General features: G+C 52.1%; 1 protein-coding gene across 1 annotated transcript in view; it reads right to left on the bottom strand.

Moving 5' to 3' along the window:
• Positions 1-27,676, bottom strand: part of SUSD4 (sushi domain containing 4) — an 82,841-nt gene that overhangs the window by 21,202 nt on the left and 33,963 nt on the right. Inside the window, exons 2-3 of the mRNA XM_064593531.1 lie at positions 11,947-12,120; positions 8,910-9,098 (exon numbers count right to left, since the gene is read on the bottom strand). Of these exons, the coding sequence (XP_064449601.1) occupies positions 8,910-9,098; positions 11,947-12,120 (363 nt within the window). The remainder of the gene's footprint in view (positions 1-8,909; positions 9,099-11,946; positions 12,121-27,676) is intronic.

The raw sequence follows: 27,676 nt of genomic DNA, 5'->3' as shown, positions 1-27,676 counted from the left end.
CTACAAACATGGGGTGAATGTTCCCCTTCAAATCAGTGTTTTCATTTGCTTTGGGTAAACACCCAGCAGTGCGATTGCTGGATTGTAGGGAAGCTCTATTTTTAACATCTTGAGGAGATTCCATACAGTTTCCAGAGTGGCTGCACAAGCTTGCATTCCCACCAACAGTCCCCCTTTCTCTGCATCCTCGCCAACACCTGTTTTTCTTGTGTTGTTGATTTGAGCCATTCTGACAGGTGTGAGGTGGGATCTCACTGTGGTTTTGGTTTTATTTCCTTGATGGTGAGTGATGCTGAGCATCTTCTCACGTGTCTGTTCTCCATCTGTTGCTGATATTCTGTTGAGGATATCTACATCTATGTTCATCAGGGATACTGGCCTGTAACTTTCTCTTCTTGTGGCATCCTCGTCCGGTTTTGGGATCAGGGTAATGCTGGCCTCACAAAATGAGTTTGGAAGCATTCCCTCCTCTATCAACTTTTTGGAAGACTCTGAGAAGAATAGGTTTTATTGAATGTTTGGTAGAATTCCCCTGGGAAGCTGTCCTGTCCTGGACTTTGGTTTGCTGAGAGGTTTTTGATTTCTGACTCAGTCTCCTTCCTAGTCATCAGCCTATTCAGATATTCTATTTCTTCATGATTCAGTCTGGGAAGATTCTAAGTTTCCAGGAATTTATTCATTTCTCCTAGGTTGTCTAATTTGCTTACGTCTAATTGTTCATAGTGTCTCTTATGATCCTTTGTATTTCTGTAGTATCAGTTATAACTTTTCTTTCATATCTGATTTTATTTATTTGAGCCCTTTCTCTTTTTCCTCTTGGGGAGTCAAGCTAAATGTTTGTCAGTTTTGTTTATTTTATCACAGAACCCCCTCCTGGTTTCGTTGATCTTTCTGTTGTCCTTTTAGTCTATCATTTATTTCCTGATTTTTTTTTAAGATTTATTTATTTGAGAGAGAGAGTGAGTGCACGAGAGAGCACAAGCGGGGGGGGGGGGGGCGGCAGAGGGAGAAGTAGACTCCCCACTGAGCAGGGAGCCCGATGTGGGGCTGGATCCCAGGACCCCGGGATCATGACCTGAGCCGAAGGTAGACACTTAACGACTGAGCCACCCAGGCGCCCCTTCCTCTCTGATCTCTGTCATTTCCTTCCTTCTACTAACACTGGACATTTATTCTTCTTTTTCTAGTTCTTTACGCTGTTAGGCTAAACTGTTTGAGACTCCCCTTGCTTCTTTAGGTAGGCCTGTTATTGTCATGAACTTCCCGCTTAGAACCACTCTTGCCCCATCCTGTGGATTTCACTGTGGCTCATTTCTGTTTTCTTTTGTCTCTCCATATGTTTTTATTTCTCCTGTGGCCCAGTGTTTGTTCAGTAATATGTTGTTTACTCCACATATTTGTACTTTTTCCAGATTTCTTCTTGTCATTGATTTCTAGTCTCCTACCATTCTGGTCAGAAAAGATGCTTGATATGGTTTCGGTTTTCTTGTGTTCACTGAGACTGGCTCTGTGGCCCAACATGTGATCTGTCCCTGGCAGTGCGCCATGTGTACTTGAGAAGAATGTGTATCCTGCTACTTTTGGACGGAATATTGTACATAACTGTGAAGTCCATCTGGTATAATGGGTTGTTTGAGGCCAATGTTTCCTTATTGACTTTCTGTCCTTTCCTTATTATTTACCCACTGATATAGGTAGAGTCCCCTGTTATTATTGTATCCATCGAGTCAACTTCTCCCCTTGGGTCTGTTAGTATTTGCTTTACATATTTAGGTGCTCCTGTGTTAGGTACAAATATACTTACAAATGTTATATCTTCTTGCTGGACTGGCACCTTTATCACTGTGTAGTACAGGAATAAGGGACCCTTCACTGTCCTTTGTTACAGTCTTTGTCTCAAAGTCTCTGACAGAAGCGTCAAGAAGCTTTCTTGCTCACCTCCATGTGCACAGAATGTCTTCTGCCCCTTCCTTTTCAGTCTGTGTCCTGACTTCTGAAGTGAGTCTTCTGTGGGCAGCATAGACACGAGTCTCCTTCTTTAATCCATTCAGCCACGCCATGGCTTTTGGTTGGAGAATTTAGTCCATTTACATTTAAAGTAATTACCAATAGGTGTGTACTTACTGCCATTTTGTTGTTTTCTGGCTGTTGTTGTAGTTTCTCTCTGTTCCTTTCTTCTCTTTCTCTCTTCCCTTGTGGTTTGAGAACTTTCTCTAGTGTTATGTTTAGATCCCATTCTCATTTTCTTTTGTGTATTTACTATACGTTTTTGCTTTGTGGTTACCATGAGGTTCACATACATCGTCCTGTATTTATAACAGTCTATTTTAAGTTCATAGCAACTTAAATTTGAACACATTCCAGAACACTACCTTTTCATGTTCTTTGTCACCTTTTACATCTTTTTATTTTATGTATTCCTTAACTAATTAATTTAGTTAGTTAATTTTGCTACTTTTGTCTTTTAACTTTCAAAGTAGCTTTACAAGAGACTAAGCCACTACCCGTTTACTCTATATTTACCCTTTTTGAGTGAGATTTTGACTTTCATATTTTTTTTATTAATTAGTGCCAGTTCTTTTTTTTTTTAAGATTTTATTTATTTATTTGAGAGAGAGAGAGAATGAGAGAGAGAGAGCATGAGGGGGGGAGGGCCAGAGGGAGAAGCAGACTCCCTGCCGAGCAGGGAGCCCGATGTGGGACTCGATCCTGGGACTCCAGGATCATGACCTGAGCCGAAGGCAGTCACTTAACCAACTGAGCCACCCAGGCACCCAATTAGTGCCAGTTCTTTTCAGCTTAACCGTGTCCTGTTACATTTCTTGAAAGGCCAATTTAGTAATGATGAATTCCTTTAGCATTTGGTTGTCTACAAAACTGTTTATCTCTCCTTTGATTCTGAATGATAACCTTACAAGGTAGAGTTTTCTTGGTTAGAAGTTTTCTCCCTTCAGCACTTTGAATATGTTCTGCTGCTCCCTTCTGCCTTGCAAAGTTTCTGCTGAGAAATCTGCTGATAGCCTTATGGGTTTACCTTGCATGTAATAAGCTGTTTCTCTCTTGCTGCTTTTAAGATTCTCTAGCTTTTGACATTTTAATTATAATGTGTCTTGGTGTGGATCTCTTTCGATTCACCTAATTTGGCACTCCCTGGGTTTCCTGGACTGTGGATGTCTGTTTCCTTCCCACATTAAGAAAATTTTTGGCCTTTAGTTCTGCAAATAATTTTTCTGCCCCCCCTTCTCCTTCTGGGGCCCCTATAATGTGAACGTTATTCCACCTGATATCCCAGAGTTCCCGTATGTTATCTTCATTTGTAAAACCTCTTTTTTCTTTCTGCTGCGCTGTCTGGGTGAGTTTCATTGCTTCCAGCCCACTGATCTGTTCTGTTGCATCCAGTTGTTGAGCCCCTCTAGTGTATTTCTCAGTTCAGTTCTTGTATTCTTGAGCTCTGTGACTTCTGTTTGGTACTTTCTTATTTTCTGTGTCTTTGTTAAAGTTCTCACTGTGTTCATCCACTCTTCTCCTGAGTTCAGTAAGTATCCTTCTGACCATTACTTTGAATTCTTTGTCAGACAAATTACTTATCCCTGTATCACTAAGGTCTTTTTCTGAGGTCTTGTCTTGCTTTTTCATCTGAAACACATTTCTCTGTGTCCTCATTTTGCTTGACTCTCTGTATTTGTTTCTATGTGTTAGGCTGAACAGCTACCTCTCTCACTCTTGAAGGAGTGATGTTTGGAGGTAATGAAACTTCTCATTCATCCTGCCCTAGCTCTTGGCTGTCTCTCGAACCTCTGTGATTGTTTAAACTACCTGATCTATTCTTGATACGTCCCTCTGTTGAAGGTGTGCCAAGACCCGTCAGTAGAAATCTCACTTAGTACCTTGTTTTACACTGACTGGAAGCCAGACCCTCAGGCAGCAGCTTTTAAAGTCTGCAAATATATACATTCCTATGGGGCCACAATCGTAATCCTTGCTGGTGTGTAGACCAGGAGATGTGGGGGTGTCCCCTGGATGACACAGCAAAACTTGGTCCTTTCCAGATTTGATTCCATCTTTTTCCATAGATATCTACTGAAAGAAGGACTTCTGCTTAAAGGATCTAGCCCTCTAACTTAACAGTGGGCAAACCAAAGAATCTTTACGTGGCGGGGGGGGGCGGGGTCACAATCAAGATTCCAAGTTCCAAGTTTGGGCTTCAACCATCTGTCTTCCCAGTGCTAGCTACCTGCCTGAAAGATGTAGTCATGTGACCTCTGCTGTTAACCTGCTCCCAGCAATGCCTGTCAGCAGATCCCCACCACCCTGAGCTACTTCCAGGCCATTCAAAAACCTGAATGTGAGAAGAATATTCTGGATACTTAAGGCTTTTGGATGGTTTTTCCCCATGTAGAGAAAGAGCCTTTTCTGCAGTCACTATATGCAGCATCCCTTATAGCCCCAAAACATGGTACCTAGGGGATTCTGGGCAGTTAGCACCTCCTCCTAGACAGCCCCAGGGTGCATGCAGTCTCCCCTGTAAGTAATGTTGCACAGGTGGTTCACTGACTTATTTGTATGCCCCTCGACACCCTTTCACGTTCCTACCCTTCAAACCACTGCGCTGGCACCCTCACACACACTGAGACACATCGCCTAGGCTGATGAGCCCTACGGAGCTTCAAAATGCACAGCCCTCCATGGGAGTGAGATACTCAGGCTCCTCTTCTCCCAAAGCTCAAGTGGAGACAGAAAACTTGTTTCTGTTTGGTCTCTGGGAGAAAGAAAAAAAACCCTGCAAATCCCTGGGTAGAAATTTTCATTTTACAATTGTGGTATCACCTACGGAACTGTCCTTCCAGCCCTCCCAAATGCATAAACACTTACGTACCCCTTGGTAAAGGTAGCTGCATGCCGATGCAGGTGCTGTCTGTCATGATGCCGGACTCTGGATAACGGGACTTGTCGTCTGGTTCTTCCCATTAGAGTATAAACTCTTCGGAGTAACAAATTACTTCTGGTACTTTCTTTGTCGTTCCCCAGTGCCTAATCTGGTGCTGCTGTATGCGTAGCAGGTGTTCAATAAACACCACCGACAACTGAGTCCTAGCACTTGTAAATAAGAAAATGCCCACATTCACTGTTAAAGGTCTGGGGTTTTTCTAAAAATGTCTTGGGATTCTGTGTGTGTGTGTGTGTGTGTGTGTGTAGCAGACAGGGATGAATGCCTCGGGATGAAGGGAGAATGGACAATGCGCGGGGATGAAAATCAGAGGCCCACGGTGAGCCAGGCTGGCACACAGGGGCCTGTGGAGCCCCTTCCAGGTGTATTTATACACACACATCTATTTTTAAAGGATGGAGCAACAATCTGATGCAAGACTTGGTGATTTCTGGCGCTTTATCCCCTCCCCCAGCTCAGCTGCAGGGAACACAGGCTCCAGGAGCCTCTGCTCTTAGAAGTGCACAGACGTCGGAACACACAACCAGGACCTCTGGGGAAGGTGACAGAGCTTTTTCTTCCAAAGTATGAACTCCTTCACAAAGCGAGGCGTCCACTCTGGGCTTGCTGACCCATGAGGGGGGCAGCCGCCACCCGACGCTGGTGCCAGAGAGGCCTAACCTCAGAAGACACCCCGCGGCCCACTGAGGACAGGAGGCACCACGGCCCCAGAGACGGAGGGTCTGGACACATCGTGTCACCCTCGAGATGTCCATCCTGGCCTGAGAGGAGACACAACCCCAGCCAGGCTCTGCACTGTAATGGGGAGATGGGGTGCCAGGGGGCAGCAGTGAGCGGCCTCTGTCTGCCGCACGTCCCCTGCAGCTGGGAGCTGTACAGCGACAACAACCGGTCTAGAAAGAAGAATCCCTTCCTACGGTTAATTCTTCCAAAACTGTTTGACTCTCTAAGAAATGGCTATAAAAACATCACGTTGCATCCCTGCTGGACTGCAAAGCAATCAGAACAAGGTAGTTAGGTGATGTACCTTGATGATTAAGCACACAAGCTCTGACGTGACAAAGACCTGCGTCTGAGTCCCAGCGCGCCCACTCTCTGGCTGTGGGAATTGCTGAGTTTCTGGAACTTTACAAGCCTCGGTTTGCCCATCCGTGAAGTGGGTCAAAAACAGCACCTGCCTCACAGTGACTTACCTCATCAAACATTTGGACACACGGTAAGCGCTCAGAATTAACGGCAGTTACTAGTGTTGTTCAGTGCTTCCTCCCGTTATGTGGGATTCATCTTCCACACGAACACTAGAACATGCAGGACAGTCGTGAGTGTGCACAGAAGTGTGGATACTGGGTTCACACGGCCACGCCCAGATTCTCACTTAATGTGACTCTGCAGAATTCTGGGAGCAATAATAATGGTGGCCCTTGATGGACCGACCACCCAGCATGTACCACGTGCTTCACTAAATGTGTTACATTTGTTGTCACGCTGGATCCTCACGGTGTCAGGAGGCACGCATGACCATCTGCCCCATTTGACAGGCGAGGGAACAGGGCTGACAGAAGCTAAGTGACACACCCCACGGCAAAGCCGTCATGTGGGGACCCACAGTGTGACCCCGGCCAGTCTGGCATCAGTCCACACTCTTGCTCAATGTGGCACACTGCCTCCTGAGCCTCTTGGTGACCCCATCTCCTGGCTGTTGGTGGGTGTGGAGAAGGCTGGGGGTGGGGGGCCACAGCCGATGCACTGGTGGGTCCCAGTGAGCCCGGGAGGGAATGCATGAAGTGCTTCCACAGCACAGCTGACCAGACCCGGGTGCTCGGGTGTCAGATCACCCCCACATTTAAAAGCCCCTGAGAGCATCATGCTTTCCAGCACCGTGCAATGATTTTCACTGGGACATCGAGAAAAATCAGATTGTGTGCTAAGATGGGAAACTGAGGGGGGAAATGGGTGACAGATGCAAGGGGCAGAGTCCCCAGGGACGGATCACCAACGATGGACGTCCCGTGACAGCGTTTCACAGATATGACCCCGCTTTTCAAAGACCGTATACGATTCAAGTCAGGCTGAAGAAACACCAACTCCCGGCACCTCTGGATAGCCTTCTGCGAACCCTCACCTGTTACTCTGACCCATCGTTCAACTTAGCCCAGTTTCTATCAGGTATTGAGACGAAAAAAATCCCTCGGTCCACGCTGTGCCTCTCGGGTCAGAATCTGGCTTTGGTGTCTTTAGCCAGTTAGCAGTTCAAGGTCCCACGAGTGATCCCATCAGATACTTGACAGGGAGAATGGAGATGTGAAGATTATTCAAACACACGTGTGCACACACACATGCACGCGCACACGCTCACACACACACAGACACACGCTCACACGCACACACAGGCACACACGCACACCAAAACCTGAGGGAAAAGGCCGTCGTGGCCTTCGTGGCAGCAGTCACCCTCGGCCACGGCCCTCGCTGGTGGAGGACGGGGCCATGTCACAGCTCCCCCATTCCAACCTTAGCTCACTGCTCCTGATGCTCGGACCTGTTTTATTTTGCTCACATCGTATTCTCCAGGCTCCACAAAAACAGCTCTCAAAGTTTCAAAATGAAGCTTATCAGAGGGTGACCGCGTGAAAAACATTTAAACCAAACTTGACAAGCTCTTAAAACAGGCATTTCAGACCAACAGAATCGTAACCATGACACCTTCCACCCAATCTAGCTCTGGCTTTCTGAGCAGGCAGACAGCCCCTTTCCTCATGGCCCAGGCTCACCTCCACCTGCCTGCGTGTCTGGACACAGGGGACACCCCATCCCTGAGGGTGAGGGTCCCCAGACTTAACAGGTGAAAGTACTGGACGCTCAGTTACGTTTGAATCGCAGATTTACCATGAATTAAGTGCCATGCAATATTTAGAGCACATTCATATTAAGAAATTATTTGTTGTTTACCTGAAATTCGGCTTTCACGGGGCATCCCATGTCTTACCTGCCGCGTGCACTGGAGGCTCGGCCCCGGGGACCTGGGATGGGTGGGGGCTGGGCTCACTAGGGCACTCCTGTCCTGGCCCAGGGCCCCTCGCCCACTCTCCCACTGGCGCTGCTCTAGGAGGCTCCCCGGCCCCCTCTGGCTGTCAGCACCCCATGCACCCCGTGGTCTGGCATCTTCCCTGCTGCACGCAAACCCTTGAAAGAACGCCATGCGATCGTGTCTTGTTTCTGGGAAAGGCTGCTCACAGGCTCCGGGGGCTCCTGCCTGGAGCCTGCTTTCATTTTCCTCTTCACCCTCACAGACCCCTCCTGCCCACCGTGCTCAGAAGCCAACACACACATTGGTGTGTGTTCTTCTGTCATAATTTCAAGACCTGCATGAAAGCGAGGGCTGACCAGCATGCCAACCTTTGCAGTGGGAGACCCCCCAGTCCTGGGCCTGCCCCTGTCCCTAGACGCCCTGTCCCCTCACTACTGGGAGCGCTGTTCAGGGCAATGACACACATTCAAGGAGAACGGTGAGGAAGGAGCCCTCGGCTTCAGGCTTCCAAGTGTGTGCCGGCAGCCAAATGGCTACAGCTAAGCCATAAAACGCATGGAACAGGGAGAAGTGTAGACAGAACAATAAAGCAAGGGGGAGATGAATGACGCCATGATACAATCTGTTTTCATTTCGTGCAGAGAAAATTAATTTTTGAGGACATTTCACTTAACCTGGCAATATTTTGCGGTTTAACCTCAAATGCTTGAAGCTCCTCTCTCTTATCCCCTTTAAGCATAGGGCAGGGGAAGCCCGTTTTACGACTGGCTGTAAGTCCTGCCTCTCGGCGGATGACCAGCCTTGCTACCTCTGTTCAGGGCCGTGTGCACTCAGGGAATAAGAGCTACGCTGACCATAATTCTCAGCTCATCACCTCCCACTGAGACATCCACTGTAACAGTGATTCAACCTCCCAAAGAGCAAACGCGTTACCTTCCAGAGCAAGGCACCGGGGTGGGCTGGTCGACCAGATGAGGCTGTGTAAGCACTCGAGGTGCTCGGCCCCCTCCAGCTTGTATCCAGGGAAGCAGTGGTAGGAGATGACCGTCCCCACGGGGAAGGAGGTCTGCAACTCGGAGATGTTCGCATAGCCGTTGGAAGAGGTGAGAGGTCTCAGGCAGCCTGTGACGGGGGAAAGAGGAGGGACGGTCACACTCGGTCCCCACTGTGCACTGACGAGACCTGCGAATCCCTGGCCCCCTGCGGGTCCACCCGCTGCAAACGTGACAGGGCCTCTGAGGCTTGTGCCTCGGCCAGACGCCCGTACCCACATTGCTGTTCTATTCATGACGCAGACATTTGGTGTCACGCTTACAAACCACACGCAGAGGCCCGGAAGCAGGGAGGAAGTGATGGAGGGCACGGCTGAAATCGGGGAGCCCCAAGTGCACCTCACAATCACCCAAGGAACTTTGAACAAACGCCATCCCGCCTGCAAGCCCTGGGTCTGTGCACAGGCTGGGCACCCTGTCTTTATTAAAGATCCCAGGTGATCCTAACATGCTGTTGGGGTGAGAACCACTGAGCTGCTGTGCAGGAATCATATACCCCAACTGTTTCGATGGTGGGGAGCCTGGGGGGGTCTCGAGAAGGTGGTGGCGGAAACCCCCTTCCGCTGCGTGGACTGTGGGGCAGGTGCCTGCCGACCCCACACAATTCAACGTCAAGATCGATTTGTGTTTTATGTGCAGTTTATGTGGCTCTCAACCTTGAGGACGACCCAGGGAAAGGGCGTCTCAGAACACACCCCACTGGGCCCTCCCGTGGGGCTCCCCGGACAGATCTGCATGGAGCCCGAGGACGCCCACGGCAGGTGTGGGGCCAGGCGCCAAGAGCCCCTACAGCACACCCAGAATTCTCCATGCCGTCCGCGTCCCCACACTCCTGCTTCTGCAAAACGGAAGAAGCTGTCTTTCTGTCTCGAAGCCCATGCAGCCCGTGGAACATCCCTGGTGGCGCAGAATCCCATTTTGTGAGGACCCCATGGCGATCCTGGGATTTCCTATTGGCTTCAGCGGTCTCACTGGATGGAATAATGACCCTGCAGAGCTGGAGCTCTGCCCGGGGAGAACTAATTGTGTGTGAAGTAAATAGTGTATAATGGAAATCCCAACTTTCCCTTCCAGTCGCCAAGTACAAATCACACGACACCCACAGCAACAGATGCCTGAGCTCTGCTCCCGAGCTGACTCGCTTCAATGTTAGAAGCATTGAAGGGCTTCGTGCTCCGTGGACTGCTCTGGTCAGCGACACGGTACACAGAGTCTGCGTTTTGGGACGAGACCAGGGTGAGGCCAGGGAGGCCCTGGCATGCAGAATTTAGGGAGACGCTCCCTCTGGGGCTGACCATGTCCCGGTGCCACAGAGATCCTCGACCCACCACCCACCACCACCCAGACCACATCGAGACACGTGGCCACATCCTTTCTCCACGGCCTGAAAGGAGTTTATGTCTGAGCTGAGCACGGACAGTGTTCGCAGCAAAAGTGAAATGCTGGGGAGCAGGGGAGGTTGGGAATCAGGAATAAACAGAATCTAGGACTGAGAAAAACAAGATAAGCATATTAACATGAACAAGTGAACATATCAAGCCCCTCAGAGCCATTCAAACGAGTTGGCACAAGGGACGGTGTCCGTGCCTCCTCCCAGGAAGGAGTGTCGCTCCCGGCCGCCCACACGGACGAGCTGGTGTCCCCTAAATTAAAACGAACGGGCCCACAGTGAACAACAGGCATCCGGACGCTGCTCTCCAAAACACAAAGTTCCCACGGAAAATGTGGCCTAGGAACAGCCCCCCGCCCGCTCGCCTGCCCCAAAAGGAGTCAGATGGGGTTATAACTCCAGTAGTACATCAGGGAAAGAAAGACACGCTCCTAGGTTGGAGACCGCCGTCCTAAACACAGCAGCAGAAATCGGGCTTTGACTCGATAGTTTGATGCAATTTCTATTTGCACTTCCAGGCAACAGCGAGCCAGCTCCTCAGGCTCTCACCCCTCCATCTGCAGGTGTGAATAAAAGCCACAGGACGAGATGTCAGTCTGAGGGCCAATTATGTGCCCCCTGGGGCTCCAAGGTGTCTGGCGTCTAAGGCCACCAGATCCCTCACGCCCCTGCTGTGCCAGGCGGGCGGGCCGCTTGGCAGCCAGGCCTCCACCTGCCTCTGTGTGGAGAGGCCTGATGAGGGGACAGAGGGTCCCAAGGAGGTCCGAGGGGCCAGGTGAGCAAGGAGAAGGCCTCACCTGAGCCCCTGATGAGGTACACCACCATCAGACATTTCTTAAGAAATAATTGGGACCAAAAGAGCTCGTAAAGAGGCGCACCGTATTTATGAGACCTACAAGGAAGAAACCTCTAGAAAGGGTGGGAGAGCGGGGGTAAGCGGGAATCATGAGGCAGAGGTGGCTGGTGTCGGGGGGAGCGTCCTTGGCCCCAGGACAGGAGCAAATCAGTGGTCCGTAAGGTTCACTGAACATTCAGCCCGACCTCAGGTTGTGTGCCGACTCTGCAGAGCACCCCTGGAAGTGCCCCTGAATCACATGTGTCCCTGGAAATGGCATGTGTGGCAGGCCACACAACACGGGGGTTTCTGCAGAGAAGTGAATGGGGGAGGGGCCGGTCTGGGCCCCTCGGTCCTCCCAATCTGTAAGATTGGCCTTAAATATATCCTCACTACCACTAAAATAAGCATAAATGCTCTGCTATTTCCATTAAATATACAACAGTTCATCATCGTGCTCACAGCCCTTCTTACAAACGCCTGTTTCTTAAACGACTTTTGGTTTCTCAGCGTGGAGGAGAATCCAGCATTGCTCAAGAATAAGGGATTCCAGTCTACGCTCTCACAGTGGGCATGTGGGGCTGGCGGGGATGGCAGGGAGGGTGTGGGGACTCTGAGACCAGAGCCGATGGGCCCTGCTTCCCTCCACGTCCCGCTAGACAGACACGCGCGTGCTCACGGCCGCGCCCCCACCTTGACAGAGAGGCAGGTTGTCCCACGTCCCGTCACCACCACACAGCGACACCATGTTGTACAGGTCCGGGTAGCGGATCTTGAATCCTTCGTGACAGGTGACGATCAGCTTGTCTCCGTGCCTGTACGTCTTGTTATGAATCTCAGCGTCGTCAATTTGAGGGATACGGCAATCTGCAATTGTGTAAAAAGGACACATTATTTTTTTAATATAAGCTGGTTGTGCTTCACAGCGTGACAAGAAAGCTCTTATTTTCAGACCTGGCCTCAGGCTACCCTGTGGTAAACGGTCCTCACTCACTGCTAGGCTCGGATCCCAAGGGCCAGCGGCAGAACCCGCTTCACGGGGACAGAGGAGGAGGTACCGGATCCAGCCACGAAAGGAACTTTACCTCCTGCCTGCGACCCTTCACACCATGCTGTTGAGTCTCGGGCGATTTTGGAAATAAGTGAAGAAGGACAAGAGTTGGGGGCTCACGATGTCCCCACCCACCTGGCCCACCACATCTGCCCTGGGGCATAAGATAGAAAGGTCTTGCTGAACAGCGGGGGGCTGCATCTGCTAGCACTTCCCTCCGACCTGATCCGCTCTGCATAGGTAATAATACAGCAGCACGTGCGGCCGCCAACACCACACAGGCCCCCAGCGAGCAGGGCAGGATGCAGACTTGGGAGGGGAGGCGGCCGGCCCGGCGTCGGGGGCAGAGGAACAAGGAGTCCAGACAGCAGGTGATTAAGAGAGAAAACCAAGTGGATAAGTTATAGTCCTCCTCCTCTAACGCAGTCTCCTCCCAGTTTACTGCGCATCCCCCCACCCTGTGCCACCAGCCTGGGCCCTGCTCCCTCCTCCCACCTCTCACGGCACACCTCGGTCCCAAGTCTCTGACTTTATGTGGAAGCGGAAGCTACGTATTTCCACTGCTGGAGTCTGGTGGGCCCTGCCTCACAGATGGGTTGTGCTCCAAGCTTCTCAATTTTTAAAAATAAGGCAAGATCCAAGAACAGCGTTTTGACAATCACAGAAACTTTCTCCAGAAATTTCTCAATGCTCTAAAAGACTGTGGGTTTCTCAGCCACCCCAAAAGCCTTCTGAATCCACCATATGGTTGAAATGGTCTCAATTGGAGCCTTGACCTTGGGGTTCCCCTAAGCTTGAACTGTCGGCTCTGAAGCCTGAGCCTGGGAGTCCTGAAGCCTCGGAGGGAAGACACAGGGCCAGCCCGTGGCCGGGAACACAGGTGGCTTTAAAAAGCACGCCGGGGGCTTCGATATGGGGTTGGGGAATTTGACAACAGACTCTAGAAAACAGAATGTCAGCGATGGGGCAGCCCGGTGCCAAAGGGAGAGCACAGGGATGCAGCCATCTACTGCCTCCCGGGGTCTTTCAAAGTCAAGGCTTGGGTGCAGCGTCTGCCTGTGTCTCCGTGTCAGCTCAAGAGGGACAGCACCACCCGCGTTCTCCCACGTGCCCTCCACACTCCCGGACTCCGCACATGGCTGGCAAAGAGGAAATGCTGAGGAAGTGGGGCCCCCGAGCCCCGGGACTCCCCCAGTCCGTTCCTCTGCCTGTGGATTTCAGCAGGAAGCGTCCTTGTTGGAAAACTCTTCTGGTTCTGGTTTGACCCTCGTTTTTGAGCTTCAGGCTGTGGAAAGGGGTTTCCAACCACTCATGTTTAACCCATAATTTTTCTACCAGAATAGACAAATTCCCCCAAAATCGATGCCAGAATGATCCTGACCGGGGTCACGAGGTGAGCGACAACTCTGCTCGGCATTGCTACCTTCTGAATGGGAAACATGAATTACCTTTTTCAGTATTGCTATGCAGGAATTATTCGCAGCGGAGACTACGCCACCATTCCCTGACTGACTTCAGACTTGTCCAGGAACTGACCCAGGTCCTCAGGAGGCAACCAGCATCAGGGAGTAAAGTCAGTGGACAGGAGTGACGCCAGGGCCTGCGGGTTGTGGTCGGTCACGTGGAGCACCCTGAACTCCTGACCAGACGCCTGTCTCCACAGGCAGGAGCTGGGGGCCACCGCAGGGTACGTGGCGCAAGGTCCCAGGGCACTACAGCCTCCCAAGCTCTGCTCACGGCAGAGTCACCACGGGGACCGGCCCCTGCGGGACAGGGACACACGCCGAGCGGGGAGCGGGAGCCACCCCCCGGAGCCGGGCTAAGATTCTACCCACGGTGTCTGGCGCCTGACCCCCCACCGAAGGAGGGCGGATCGGAAGACAGCCCGGCCCAGCCAGCCGTCCGTAGCCGGATGTCTATGCAGACAGAGAAGCCAGGATCTTTAGTGCCCGAAAATGAATACATAATCTTCATCAGTTCTGAAGTTTCAAACAGAAATAACACAAATTTTCTATAACACAAGTGCATCCCACTGGCAGAAAGAATGTTTAAAAACCGCTGCAAAAACACCATTACCAAGGACGATGAATAAAGGTCTGTTGGTATCTGACTGTGCCGGGAGTGGGGCCAGCGATCAAACCCTATGTAGGCGGGCGCAAATGGGCTTTGGGGATGTAATTGAGGGATTGCAAAGCCTCCCCTTCTAGAAATCCTCTCTCCCCAGCCCACCCCATCGCTGCGTCCAACTCCTGCTTGTGTAACAGAGGATTTAATATAAATAAATGAAAGAGGGGATATTCAGGCAGTATTACACATTTATACCTAAGGACAAATTAATTGATCACATCAGTTAGCACAGAGCAGGATCCTAAGGAGTAGAAAAGGCAAAGTTTTAAGAATACAAACACACATGTGATTTACTGTCCTTTTTAAATGTCAGTTATATGTGAACATGAATCTGATTCCTTCGAGTGCCAACTTCTGACACCCATTCTCCCTAAAAAGCGCTTCCAGGAACGTGCATACACAGTACACACTGGACATGCAGCATTCATATCCACGTGGGAAAGGCGCTGGATTGCTGCTGGATTTTGGTTACACCAGCATTTATAATGCTCGGTATTCATTCATCCATCAGTTTCATTCATGCCTCCATCCGTCCACCCATCCGTCAGTCCGTCCATCCACCCATCCATCGGTGAATCGCTGAGCACCCAGCCTACCTGCAATGCGTCCCAGGTGCTGGGCATAGTCAGGAATCGTGCTCTTGCCGCACCCGCGTGGAGAAGGACCGCGAACAAGTTAGCAGATACGTGAGCTAGAGACTAACACGCCATGATCACCGCTCTGACAAACAGGTGCCAAGGTCACAGAGACCGACCAGGGGCCCCTGGGATCGGGTGGACAGGACAGGCACCCTGAGGAAAGGACACTGAAGAAGCAGAGCCGCAGAGCAAGGAGGCCTCATCGTGCGGATCTGGGAGAAGGAGGCTTTGGGCAGAGGGACAGCAGGTGCAAAGGCCAGGAAAACGCAAGTGTCCATAAAAACACGCAGATGGGCCCATGAGTCTGAGATCCAGTGAGCAAGGGCAGACAAAGGCCTTGTAGACTGGGGCATACCATATTAGGTAGTTATGGACAGGGCTGGAAAGAGGTCATGCTTTTGAGAAGCTTTCTGGTTTCCGGGGTGATAAAACAACAGAAGGCCTTCATCTCTGGGCAATATTCATGAAGCCTACTTGTTCTCTATTTCCTGAGATGTTCCTGAGCTTGTCTGGGTTTTAAACACGGAGTGTCTTGGGCCAAAAGTCTTATCAGGGGAGTCGATCACTGAAGCCAAATAAACTTTTAATTACTGAAACCTGATGGGAACAACAGCTTTTGCATGGGCTGCATGTGAGCAGAAAATGTTCACTGACTTTCAAAAACCTTTTTAAGAATTTTTTTATTTTCAAGGGAAAGCTTGTTCAATGTAACCTGCCAGATTGCAAAGTTAAAGAGGAAAAACCACACATCTATCACAGTAAATACAGAGAAGCGTTCTGTATCCATGTAACACAGACTCCTAACTAAAACACGGAGAAACACTCTTCCCTAACACACAACGTCTATGCGAATCCCACAGCGCACGTTCTTGTGAATCGTGACACTGACTGTTGTTAACTGAGGTATAACTGACAAACCACATCCTATTGCTGTCGGGTGTAACCACGGTGATCCGTATTTCAAACCTTTGGACATGGCCACTGGGGAGTCCCCGTCCGTCCCCTCCCACGGTGGTCACAGTACCGCAGATGGTACCCACCCCCGGCACGTTCCCTCCCGCGCCTCACCTCACAGCTGCAACCCTCTGGGCGCCCCAACCCGCCCCTCCCACGGGGGCGATCTCCGCATTCACGGGTCTGTTTCTCTTTTGTTCATTTCTTTCCTCATTGAGATTCCGCCTGTCACGCACATTCGTCTTTCTCTGTCTTACTTCACCTTAATTCTTTGTACTAACTTTGACTTTTTAAAAAAACACCTTGAAAATGAAAGCAGAGACAGGGCATGCTCTCAGCCCAGGGCAGCGACCGTCCATGCTCAGGGACTACCGAATTCAGTGCTTTGAGGACTTCCATAGAGACGAGCTACGCGAAGTCCGAGAACAGTCACCGTCAGGGTTAGAAGCTCTGTCCTCACCCTCAGATGCGGCAGTGTGCAGAGACTGAGCTGTTGCTGTGAAGGCCGAGCCTCGCCTGCATCAGCTCCATGGCTGCGGAGACGGTTGGCCCCCTGCCACCGCCCAGTGAACCTCTGAGCACTGTTCTCAACTCAGACGCACCCACACAGCGTAACCACAAAGAGCAGATGCAGCTATGCTTGCCAGACATAAGCGAAACCTCACTGCGACGAGCAACCATGGCGTCACCGCGGCAAACACACGTCCACCTGCCGGCCTGTCACGGCCCCACTCTGTCTCCCTAAACGGATCCCGCCCGAGACAGACGCGACAGTAACTGAGCCGATCTTCTGAGCACCATGCGTCTCTGCATCAGCACGCGCAGTTTGGACCTTTACCGCGCTTTCTCGAGCGCCGAGGCCACCAGTACGTGGCTGGTGGGTGGCGCGGCAGCAAGCAACCCGCATGTGCCCTGAGCTGCTCTCCTGCCCTGACAGAAACGGGACGACCTGGGTTGTAATCACGGTAGAGGAGAGACACAGTGACCTGTGATGCCAAGCCCCCTTCACCCCCGGCCGCAGCCTCCGTGCTCTCCCACCAGCATGCCGCATCGCCCCAGACGGCGCGGCTGGTGTCCTGGCCCTGGGCTCCTGCAGCTCGTCCCTGCGCCCTGCGAGCGGCTGCCACGGGCAGGGGCGGGCACTTTACCTTCTTGTGCACAGAAGGGCTTATCGCTGGGGATCCAGCCGAGGGTTCCATTAAGATGTCTCACACACAGTCTCTTTGTAGGGCCCTTGAGCGTGAACCCGTCTTGGCAGTGAAACTGGGTGACAGAACTTTCAAGGAAAACCCCTCCGCCAGGCGTCCTGAAGCCGTCCTTGGGGACGCCTGGGTCAGCGCACACCTGAAGGTCATCCAACCCTACATTGACAGAGAGAAGAGAAGCTGCCTCTGAATAGGTCCTTCCGATGCCGGGGGCCTTCCTGCATCGTGACAGACCCCGTCACACACCATGAGCACCCAGCCACTCCAGCCAGACCAGAACGTACGCATTCTGGTGCGCACCATACCCGGCTTCTTGCTTGGAAAAGCACCCATTAGCGTCTCCGTCTGACGGCCAAGTCAGCCCTTCACGGAGGCTCTGGGACAGGGAGGGGAGGAAGGAAGCCACACAGGGAACCAAACAGGGTGAGATGCTGCAGGGGGTGAGGCGGGAGGGTCAGGGAGGAGGAGGCGAATTCTGAGCTGCCCCGTAGGACAGACGGACCACATCCCACGGACAGAACCGAGGCTGCAGGTGATGCAGGGCTGGCGTTCCACAGGACGGGCCTGAGCAGCGAACACCCTTCTCCTCCCTGCCCCTCACCCCTGCCCCACCTGCCAGGCCTCATCCAGGCTCTGGGCACCTTCCAAACCCACCAGCCACCCCCTCTGCCCAACAAGAGCGCAGCCGCCACCGGTGCTCAGTTGGGAGCCGTCCAGGGAAAAATAGCCTGTTCATCTCTGTGTCCCACAGAATCCCTCATCACCCTCCATCACACCCACACACGTGCGGGGAATGAACGGAGTCCCATGGAACCTGCCTTCCATTGCCCTGGATCACTCCACACACGTGCGTGCAATGAACGAAGTCCCACGGAATCCCTCGTCACCCTCCATCGCCCCCACACACGTGCAGGGAATGAACGGAGTCCCACAGAGCCCGCCGTCTGGAAGCCCCTCCACGGGGCTGGTCAATGCCGGCCCTCAGTGTCTGGCAGCCTCGAGTGGCCCCAGAGGGCTGGGCTGCGTGCAGGTGGCAGGGGACGGCTGAGGCCCCCGGTGAGTGGACATCAGCCAGACAGAGGGAGGATGGGCCTGAGGGGACTGGTGGGGTGCAAAGGGGGGACGCGGCGGAGCTCAATCCAGCAAAGCGGTGGCGGGAAGACTGCCAGAAATGCCTCCTGGGCACCAGCTGCACCAGGATCTGAAGGACGGTTTGTGAAAGGCCGACCCACAGACCCAGGTGCTCTCTGGTGGGTGGGGAAGGGCTGTCCTCCTGAAAAGCTCTCCAAATGGCTCTGAGCAGCCAGTCCAGCTCCTGGGAGGGCCAGCAGTTGAGGTCTGTGGATTCTTGAGGCTCCTGCCGCAGTCCTGGAGGGAGATGATGGGCCAGACGAGGGGAGAGGACTGGAACAGAGAGGCCGCAGGTGATACTAAGAACACAGAGGCTCGAATTCAGGGACAGCGGCAGGGGGAGGGGAATGAGTTAAGAGAGGCGTCAAGGATGGCTGCCAGGGTCGGGCGCTGGGCCTGCATGCAGAGGGAGGGGACATGGTGAAGACCAGCCTGGGGACCCGTCCCGGTGCAGCGGGCGGGTGCGGTGAATCTGACTCCTTGGGACACCCAGGCCGGGTAGGGATGACCAGCCAGAGAGCTAAGTCGGAGGCCGCGCTGTCCTGAGCCACAGGTCTGCACACAGGCGGCAGCTAAAGGCACAGCTGGGCGGCCTCCTGGGAGCACACACGGGGAGAGGACCACATGTGGCTCAGACAGACACAGCCACCAAGGGCGTGAGAACACAGGACGGCCTGAGCAAGGCCGCAGAAGCAAGGGAAGGCGTCTCAGGGGCAGGCCGCTAGCTGGAGAGGGAGCGGCCGGGGCGGCTTCGGGGCTGGACGGGCCTATGGGGGAGCCTGCCTACCCACAAGTGAGGGGGAGGCCGCAGCAAGCGTGCACTTCCCCTGCACGGTGCTTCGTGGGGACAAAGGATCACAGGGCACAAGCCATCCCTGCATTAGGGTCAAGGGAGAGACTTTCCTGTTACCATATTAAAATTTGAGGATGAAAGAGATCTGAACCTGTGTCCACAAAGCAGGGAGAAAGAAAGCCTGAAGATGAGGAGCAGATGGGGAAGCAGGTGTGTGGGTTTGCTCAGTCCTGTGTGAACAGGTACAGAGACCCCAAAACCATTGACAGATGTCCTTTCCCTCAAAGGGTTTGCAAAGTCGTGAAGATGTGAGCCCCCCACCCCCGGACAATGAAAGGGCTGCAGGGGCAGCAGGGCGATTGGCCGTGAGCCCCAGGCCAGTGCTTGGACTGGCCCTGTCGGTGTTCCCACGCCCACAGTGGGGTGGACAGTGAGTGCTGGGGGGCAGGGGGCTCTGGATTCTGGCTCAGATGTGCAGCCGTGTGTGTTTCAACCTTGGCAGGGATGCCCTCCCCTCACCCGCCCCAGGACCCTCTCTCTAAGTTAATGCATAAATCAATTTTTGTGTCTCTATTCTGTTTCTTTCTCCAAAGACTCACCCAGCAGTTTACAGAGAAATGGAAACCAGCCCGAGTTCTAAATTGATTTGGCTACATTTGATACAGTCTTCCTTTCTCGAATATGACTTTCCAGTTATAATAAGCCAAAAGATTGCTTTTCACACTGCTTTCTTTTTATGATTCTTTGCAGAGACTTCTTGTGTTGCTCACAGAACAGTCTGACGGGTTTCAACAGACTCTGAAGTCCCCAGACAGGGGTCAAGCCCTCATAATGATGCCTTTCTCTGGGGGTGAAGACCCTGCGTTCCTGTCACTGCCCCTGCTTTCATTCGGAAGGAAGGGGAAAGAGGACATGTTACCTTCCGCCCAGAAGCCAAGTACAAATTATAATCCTACCCCTGATCTCTCCTGGGGTCACAGACGCAGGAAAGACACTCAGCGCCAGGGTAGAGATGCCGGGGCCTAGGAGGGCGTCACAGGCTGGTACTCTGGGCCGGGCTTGCAGAACCCAGGCCCCAGGCGCTGCCCCCACCCAGGAGGCTGCTTCCCTGGACTCGGATCCAGAGAGAAATGGTGTCCCCTGGGGTGTGGGAATGGCTGGCTTTCATGTCTTCACATCTTTAAAGTGCCTGAATAGCTTTAGGAAGACTGCATGCATCTGGGTTCTCCAGAGAACTCGGCCAGGAGGAGAGCTTGCTCTCTCTGTCTCACACACACACATACACACCAAGGAACTGGCTGACACAGGCATGCAGGCTGGGAAGTCCAAGATCCGCTTGGCAAGCTGGAGGCCCAGAGGGCTGCTAGTGTGCACTCCAGCCTGAGTCCAAGTCTGAAGGCAGGAGGAGATGAAGGTGCCAGCCCAAGGATGCAGACAGAGAGAAAGAAGTCTTTCTTACTCAACCTTTTGTTTGATTCAGGCCATCAACAGATTAGATGAGGCCCACCCACATCAGGGAGGGCAGTCTGCTTTGCTCAGTCTACTGACTGCAACAGTGACCTCATCCGGAAGCACCCCACAGACCCACCGAGACTACTGTGGGACCAAATGTCTGGGCGCCCAGGGCCCAGTCGTGTTGACATGTGAAATGTCTCTTGTATATGTGCTGTGTTCTGGATTGAATTTAGGAGAACTGTTAGGGGATACCCCCTCCCAGGGCTTATTAAAATGGGATGTTCCCTTTTCTTTCCACTTCCCCCAAGAGAAACATACTGGAAATCATCCCGTAAACTCTGTTCTCCTCCTTAAGCTGTGGCTGCTGGGTTGTACAGCAGAATTTGGAGCCTGGGAGGGCAGGTTCCCAGGGCCAGACCCTCCGAGCAGGCCAGCTACCCCCAAATGGGCATGCGTCTGGTGGGCCGATCCCCACATTACAGAAAACACCAAGAGAACGGCTCTGCAGAGACATGGCCCGGGCTGGGGACTGACCCTCCAGGGTACTTTGAAAAGTGGCATCTAGAGCTCTGGCAAGATGTGGAAAATGACTATCTTGCTCAATGGGATGAGGTGTCCAGAGTGAAGAATATGCTCTTCTTATACCGTCCCACCTTCTGATTTCTGTCTCTTCACCCCGTGCTTATTCCCTCTCCTGCGTCAGTGGCTGGGCCTGGCCAGCAGCATCCTGATGCTCGGACTGTCCAGGTGCAGAGACGCAGAGCCTAGCCGTGGTCCCTCGGAGGCAGAGGACGTGGACAGGGAAGGAATACATAAGGAGAGCACAGAGCTGGGTCCCTGAGGAAATTTTTCTGTCCTCACAGCATAGTTTTCCCATTTATTGTGAGAGCAGGAGTCATTCTTCTGATGGATCCAGGGCTGGATCTCACGGAGGCTCAGCTCTCACCTGGGTTATCTGTCCTCTGAGAGAGAATGGCTTTCTGCCTGGGGCAGGGGGTGTGACAAGCTGAGGGGTCTGTGCCTATGACTGGTGGTCAGTGTGGCTCATTTGATAGTGGGTGTGACTGCCCAAAGAGTCCCTAACCCAGACCCACCTCTGGCCCCACACTGCAGAGGGAGGAGGAGGTGTGTGCAGGTGTGGATGGGAAGAAGGTTGTAAAAAATTAAGGAATTCAGTCCACTCAGGTTGGGAGAAGGGAGGAGGGTGAGAAGGTGTAGGAAAGAGCCTGTCTGTGCTCAGGGAGAGTACTTCGTGCCTCCCTCATCTGTGGAACCCATCCATCCATCCATCCACCCATCCACCATCCTTCCACACATCTACCATCCACCCATCCTTCCATCTGTCTACCCATCCATCCCCATCCACCCATCCATCCATCATCCATTCATCCATCCTCCATCTACCCAACTATCCTTCATCCTCCATCCATCCATCATCCAACCATCCTCCATGCATCCACCCATCCATCCATCCATCCATTCATCCATCCTCCATCTACCCAACTATCCCTCCTCCATCCATCCATCCTCCATCTTCCATCCTCCTCCCTCCCTCCATCTCTCTCCCTCTGCCCTTCATTAGCAGCACCTGTGGCATGCCCACTCACTGCACAACATGCTGGGTGCTAGGAAGTGAAGGATAAGACATGGTTCCCCCACCCCAGAGTTCACAACCCAGTGGGAGACGCTGTGAGGCAGAGCACAACGCTGCCAGGGTGAGGGGTGCTCTAGGAGTGCTGGGCACAGGTGCCTTGATGGGAAGAGAGGCTCCTGATCAGACTCTGTGGGGGAAGGGATGGCTCCTGGGGAGGTATCCCTGAGCTAGTCCTGGAGGGTGCACACATCATGGGGACCGTCCTTCCCTCAGCGGGGGTTCTGAAGGGTTCATCACTGCGCAGGAAACAATCCTCGTGGTCCTTCCACCCTGACACCTCCTGGCACACGGTCTCGGTGAGATGGGGCCGGGGAACCTTCTGTGTCACCCAACACACGCCGACTCGGGGCAGCCGGCCATGGGGCCCCCACTGACCACAGTATGGTGTGGACAACATGGGTGGTGAGAGCCTCGGGAGAGGCCGCAGCCTGGGCCCAGGGAGAGGCTCCTGAGACGGAAGCAGCTGGGTGCGGTGCAGGACTCGCACCCTCGGCAGCTCCAAGTGAAGGTGGGGAGGCTCGGTGACCCCGCGTGACCCCAAGGAGTCCCTCCTGGCAACATGATGCTCTCCTCCAGCAGATCTGAACACACCCAGCTTCCCCTGCACAGAGTCTGTTTTTTCTCATCACCAGTGAGGCGGACAAAGTCTCTGAGACCACTAACCCGCGAGACGTCGCTGTGCCTCAGCAAGCCTCTCGACCAGGAGGGAACCCTTCCTTCTGTCATGGCAGGGAAAGATCTTCAGAACGCCTTTGCTATGTTTGAAGACCCTGAAAGCTTCGGCACCTGGCTTGTTGCGTTACAAGCACCAACAAAAGGCAGCCAGGCAGGCCCCAAGGGCCTGCTGGTGAGGGGCCCCTCCGACCCCCTTCGCACTGCCCTGGACGCCACCTCGGCCTTCCCCACTGCCACAAAAATCCCCTGCTCTCCCAACAGCCTTAGCCGATTATTCCAGTGAACGCGTGCATCCACAGCCCGTCCTACTCCAGAAACCATGTGAGCCGGTGGCGTGTCTGTAACCAGGCATCAGCAACGAAAAGAGCCAGAGAGACAACACTGAGGAAATGATGTCAGGCAAAACCTATCCAGCAAATAAATCAACCCTCAACACCAATATTCTCAAACGCAATGCTCCACACTGATGGCGGTCGGGGAACACAGAACCATGAGCTTGCCGGAAGTTTCCAGCCACCTCACAGCCAACCGAACATTACCCACACATTCTGGAGGCCCATCCTGGCAAGGTCAGGCTCGAACACTCGGAGGACTCCCCTCCCCGGTGACAGACGTCTTCCCCAGAGTGCTGGAAGGACTGAGCAAGGTGGCCCGGGGCTGCCGTGGACCGAGGAGCTGAGCCCACTCCGGGCCCAACACCTTTCCAGGAAAAGCCAGGGCGGGCCACAGAAGACCCTCGCAAGAGTCGGAATGCAGGAGAAACAGCAAATTAACAATTTAACACTGTCACAATTACAATTAAAAGCAATGGGAAAATGGAATTTGCTTTATAAAAATTCACTTATAACCCATATTTCCGTAACAAGATCATTATTAAGTGGTTCCTGACCTTCTCTGTTCCAGCCTAAATAATCTCCATGTTTGGCAAAATTTCAGCTATTCGTTTTTAAAAGGAAAAGGGAAGGAGGAGAGGAGGGGATTATTATAATCTATTTATATACTCAGTGGGTCAACATACAGTGTCGGGCACTGGGGGAAAGCTGCCAACGGGCATTCACTCAACAAACCACGTGAGCCCAGACCCCCCGAAAAGGGAGCTTACATCTAGGACCGTGAGGAGTTTGTGATCTGCAAGTTGTGACCTTACAGCAAGTCACGGAATCAATTTTAAGGGTCACAACGTTTTGGAAACAAAAAGGAAAAGTCAGAGTGCATCCCACACAGTAAGGGGAGAACTGTTTCGTGTGGTTTTAGTGCTTGTTAGTCTGCAAAATAAAATAGATTTGCTTCCATGGTTCACAGGTAAAAAGGTTTGAAAGACACATCTTTAAATATACTCTACCCTGTGATTCTATTTGAAAACATAAATTTACTTCAAATAATGTGGATGCTCTAGGTTGTGGAGGGAGGCTGTGCGCTTTGCATCCTGACTTGGCCATTTTTCTAGCTGTGTGGTCTTAGGTAAATTATTTCACCTCTCTGTGTCTCAGCTCTCTTCGTCTATAAAACGGGTACTGTAAGAATAAGCACCTGCTTCTAGGGCTACTGAGAAAGGTAAGTAACGCAATGGCCAGCATGTGGTAAGTTCACAACAAACGTAGGTAAGCCATTATGTCATTAATATTCAACCAGTTCCCTCAAGAACAAAAACATATGGCTTCATAAAGAGGCAATCGCCTGATTTCCTAGAACCACCTTCATTTCCAAAAATATCTGGGCTCTTTTCCTAACTTGCCCTAGAGCCTGCAAATGGCTGTTGAACGTCAGAACAATAACAAATACTTCTAGAATCCTGCCCTTGGCAAACAGTCGAGTCACACAAAGCTCCAGAGTCGGCCTTCTGTGAATTGGGAGCCAGGCTTGGAGGGGTGGGCGGTGGGCAGTGCAAGATGGTGGGCGCTCTGCAACGGAGCAAACAGTCAGGCTCCCCCACCTGGGTTCAAGGATGGGCACACTCCCAGGGACCAGCGAGTCAGACCAAAACCAAACAGAACACATGCAGAAATCGCTCGAGCCAAAGAACAGGTTCAGGACAAATTTTCCAATACAAGATCAAAAATGCAACAAAGGAAATCAAAGCCTACTAAGTTCATCTTGTCTGTGAATACTTCATGCCACAGTTCTGCGCAGCATCCCTTTATGTATTTAAAGGGACATCTGGAAAAAAGAGATGCTGATCACTGTTACTATTTATTAGGCTGAACAGACTTCTCACCGAAAAAGCAGGATTCCCTGGGAAACACAGCCAAGACGCCAGAAAGCAAGACCAGGCGAGTTGCTGCGGGGCTGCTTCTGCGTCCCAGCATGCCGCACCATTCATTGCAGAGGATTCACACCCGCCTCACACCTCGCACACCTGCTCTCCCAGAGCCACCGTGGCCTGGGGGACACAGCCCGCGCCCGGCGCCCAGCAGGGAGGGAACTCTCCCCCCAGAAACCATGAGAATGCTTCCATGTTTCATGAAGTACCCAGAGAGGAATACAAAGTCGGCTGTGTCTCAGTGTCTGAGCAAGTAAATGCAGCAAAAGTAAATCTTAATAGCATAATTTAGACTTGATTAAAATGCATAAAGACCACAGATGTGGAAGTCGTCGTGCTCCCCATTTGACGCCAAAACTGGTATTTTCCCCCTCTTGATTTAATTCGCTTTGATTACCCAATTATTCCGAAATCCTTTCACTCAGTTTCAGCTCCTATAAAACTGGTAACGGTGCTAACTCATAATGTGGTTTCCACTCCAGTCTCAGTACCACTCCATAAACGCGTGCCCAACAACAGGACAGAGTTACTCCAGACTGCGATATTACAACGCAGAGAAACAGAACAAGCCTTTCTGTGTCTGAAATAAAGCAGCACAGAAAACCACCTGTCAGAACAGTCCGAGGGTCTCTTCTATCAATAGGAGATGGGGCACGGACATCTCATCGTTGACGTAAACCTTGGGATTATTAGTTGACGACATCCGACGAACGTGGATAAATTACAAAGCTGATTAGTAAGTCAAAAATGGGTCTCTTTTCTAAAGCAAGTCCTTATCAAATATAAGGAGGCTGCCAGCTGGTCAGCTATGGCCCTGAGAGGTCGCTCAGTCTTCTCACTAGATGAGGCGACTGGAAGACCTCCCAGATCCCCCCTGCTCCTAAACTCCAGGATTTCTAGTCTCTTTCTGATGAAAACCAGTAACGACCCCCCAAAGCACACACCCTCAGACTGACCCAGCCCGGGAGACAACTCGTGGCGTAAAAAAAGAAAAAAATGTCTAGAATATATTCGGAACGTGCCCGTGGCTCTTTGTTGTCTTTAAAACTTGAAATGTCCTTTCATTTCTGGGAGCAATCGCTGTAGAGCGATGCTCAAACTGTTCTTCCTGTGCATGGAACTTTACAGTTTGCAAAGTGTACATTTGATCTCCTTTTGTCCACGTAACAACCCCGTGGGGTCAATACAACGTCTGATAGCATTCGTGTTCACGGTCGCTTCACGAAAATCCAGCCGCTGATCAACAGCACTAACCTCACACAGTCTTTCCAGAAATACTGTGTGTCCGCCCCACTTCCCGCCGGTGGTTCCACCACAGACGGGAGTCCAGATCCCTGGGAGGCAACCGCAGGCTGATGTCGGGCCACGGGGCTCGAGGGGACCGCCCTCTGTCCCCCGCTAACAGTTAAACCTCACTGTGTGCTCAGTTGAGTAACAGAGATCAGGGCTCTGTTCCAGTTTCATTTGTTCTCTGGAGGAAAATCTGGCTTCCACCCCCTTTATAAAGCCGCCTCGACAAACCTGCCCATGTGTCCGCTCAGTCCCCCCAGGAGTTGTAGGTCAAAGCCACAATACCACTGATTGTCCAGCTGTTGGGATTTGTGTCAGCAGATCCTTCATCTGAACGTGTTGGGACCATCTAGACAGTGACGTGCCCCATACGCAATGTGTATCACCCGTCTCCTCTACAAGCTTATCTAAGTCAGATGCGATCTTTATAAAAATATCTTGAGGGGCGCCTGGGTGGCTCAGTCATCAAGCGTCTGCCTTCAGCTCAGGTCATGATCCCAGGGTCCTGGGATCGAGCCCCGCATCGGGCTCCCTGCTCGGCGGGAAGCCTGCTTCTCCTTCTCCCACTCCCCCTGCTTGTGCTCTGTCTCTGACAAATAAATAAAATCTTGAAAAAAATGTTTTGAAAACTACAAAATAATATGCACATATGTATCAGCTGAAACTTTTCAGCCACACAGAAATTACAGAATGTTCTTACTGGAAGGAATCTTAAAAGTCTCCCAAAATCATTTCCTTCATTTTATAGCTGAGAAATTTGAGACCAAAAAGTTTAACTGACTGTGCAGACTCACACAGCTCTGAATGAGGGAGGCCCGCAGCCCCAGGCCTGGTCTGCACCTGCTCGGGGAGGCCACAGCGTGGCGCCCCCCCTCCACGGGCACCCGATGACGTGCCCATACCTCCAACCGCTACCAAAACCGACCTCCAGCAGCACACACAGGGGTCAGGGTGTTAAATAGGAAGGATTTTGTCTGAGATAGGAGGACGACGACACGAATTCGTTCCAACAGACTTGCACAGAGCGTCGTTCTTTTCTGATGATAGGACGCGGGAACACCACCTTTCTGATGTTCTATCCCTCCTCCAGCCACCTCCGAGCACCGAGGGTGAGGCCTTAAACACCTTCCTGCCACAGGTCAACAGGGCTGCAAGGTAAAACGGAAATAAGGAGGTCCACACGCACCCTC

Source organism: Mirounga angustirostris, unplaced genomic scaffold (assembly GCF_029215605.1).
Source record: "Mirounga angustirostris isolate CCGP_5_RB_7025 unplaced genomic scaffold, mMirAng1.0.hap1 SCAF_6, whole genome shotgun sequence".
NCBI lineage: Eukaryota > Metazoa > Chordata > Mammalia > Carnivora > Phocidae > Mirounga > Mirounga angustirostris.
Note: the sequence above shows the minus strand (reverse complement) of the source record. Positions and strands in the feature narration are given on the sequence as shown.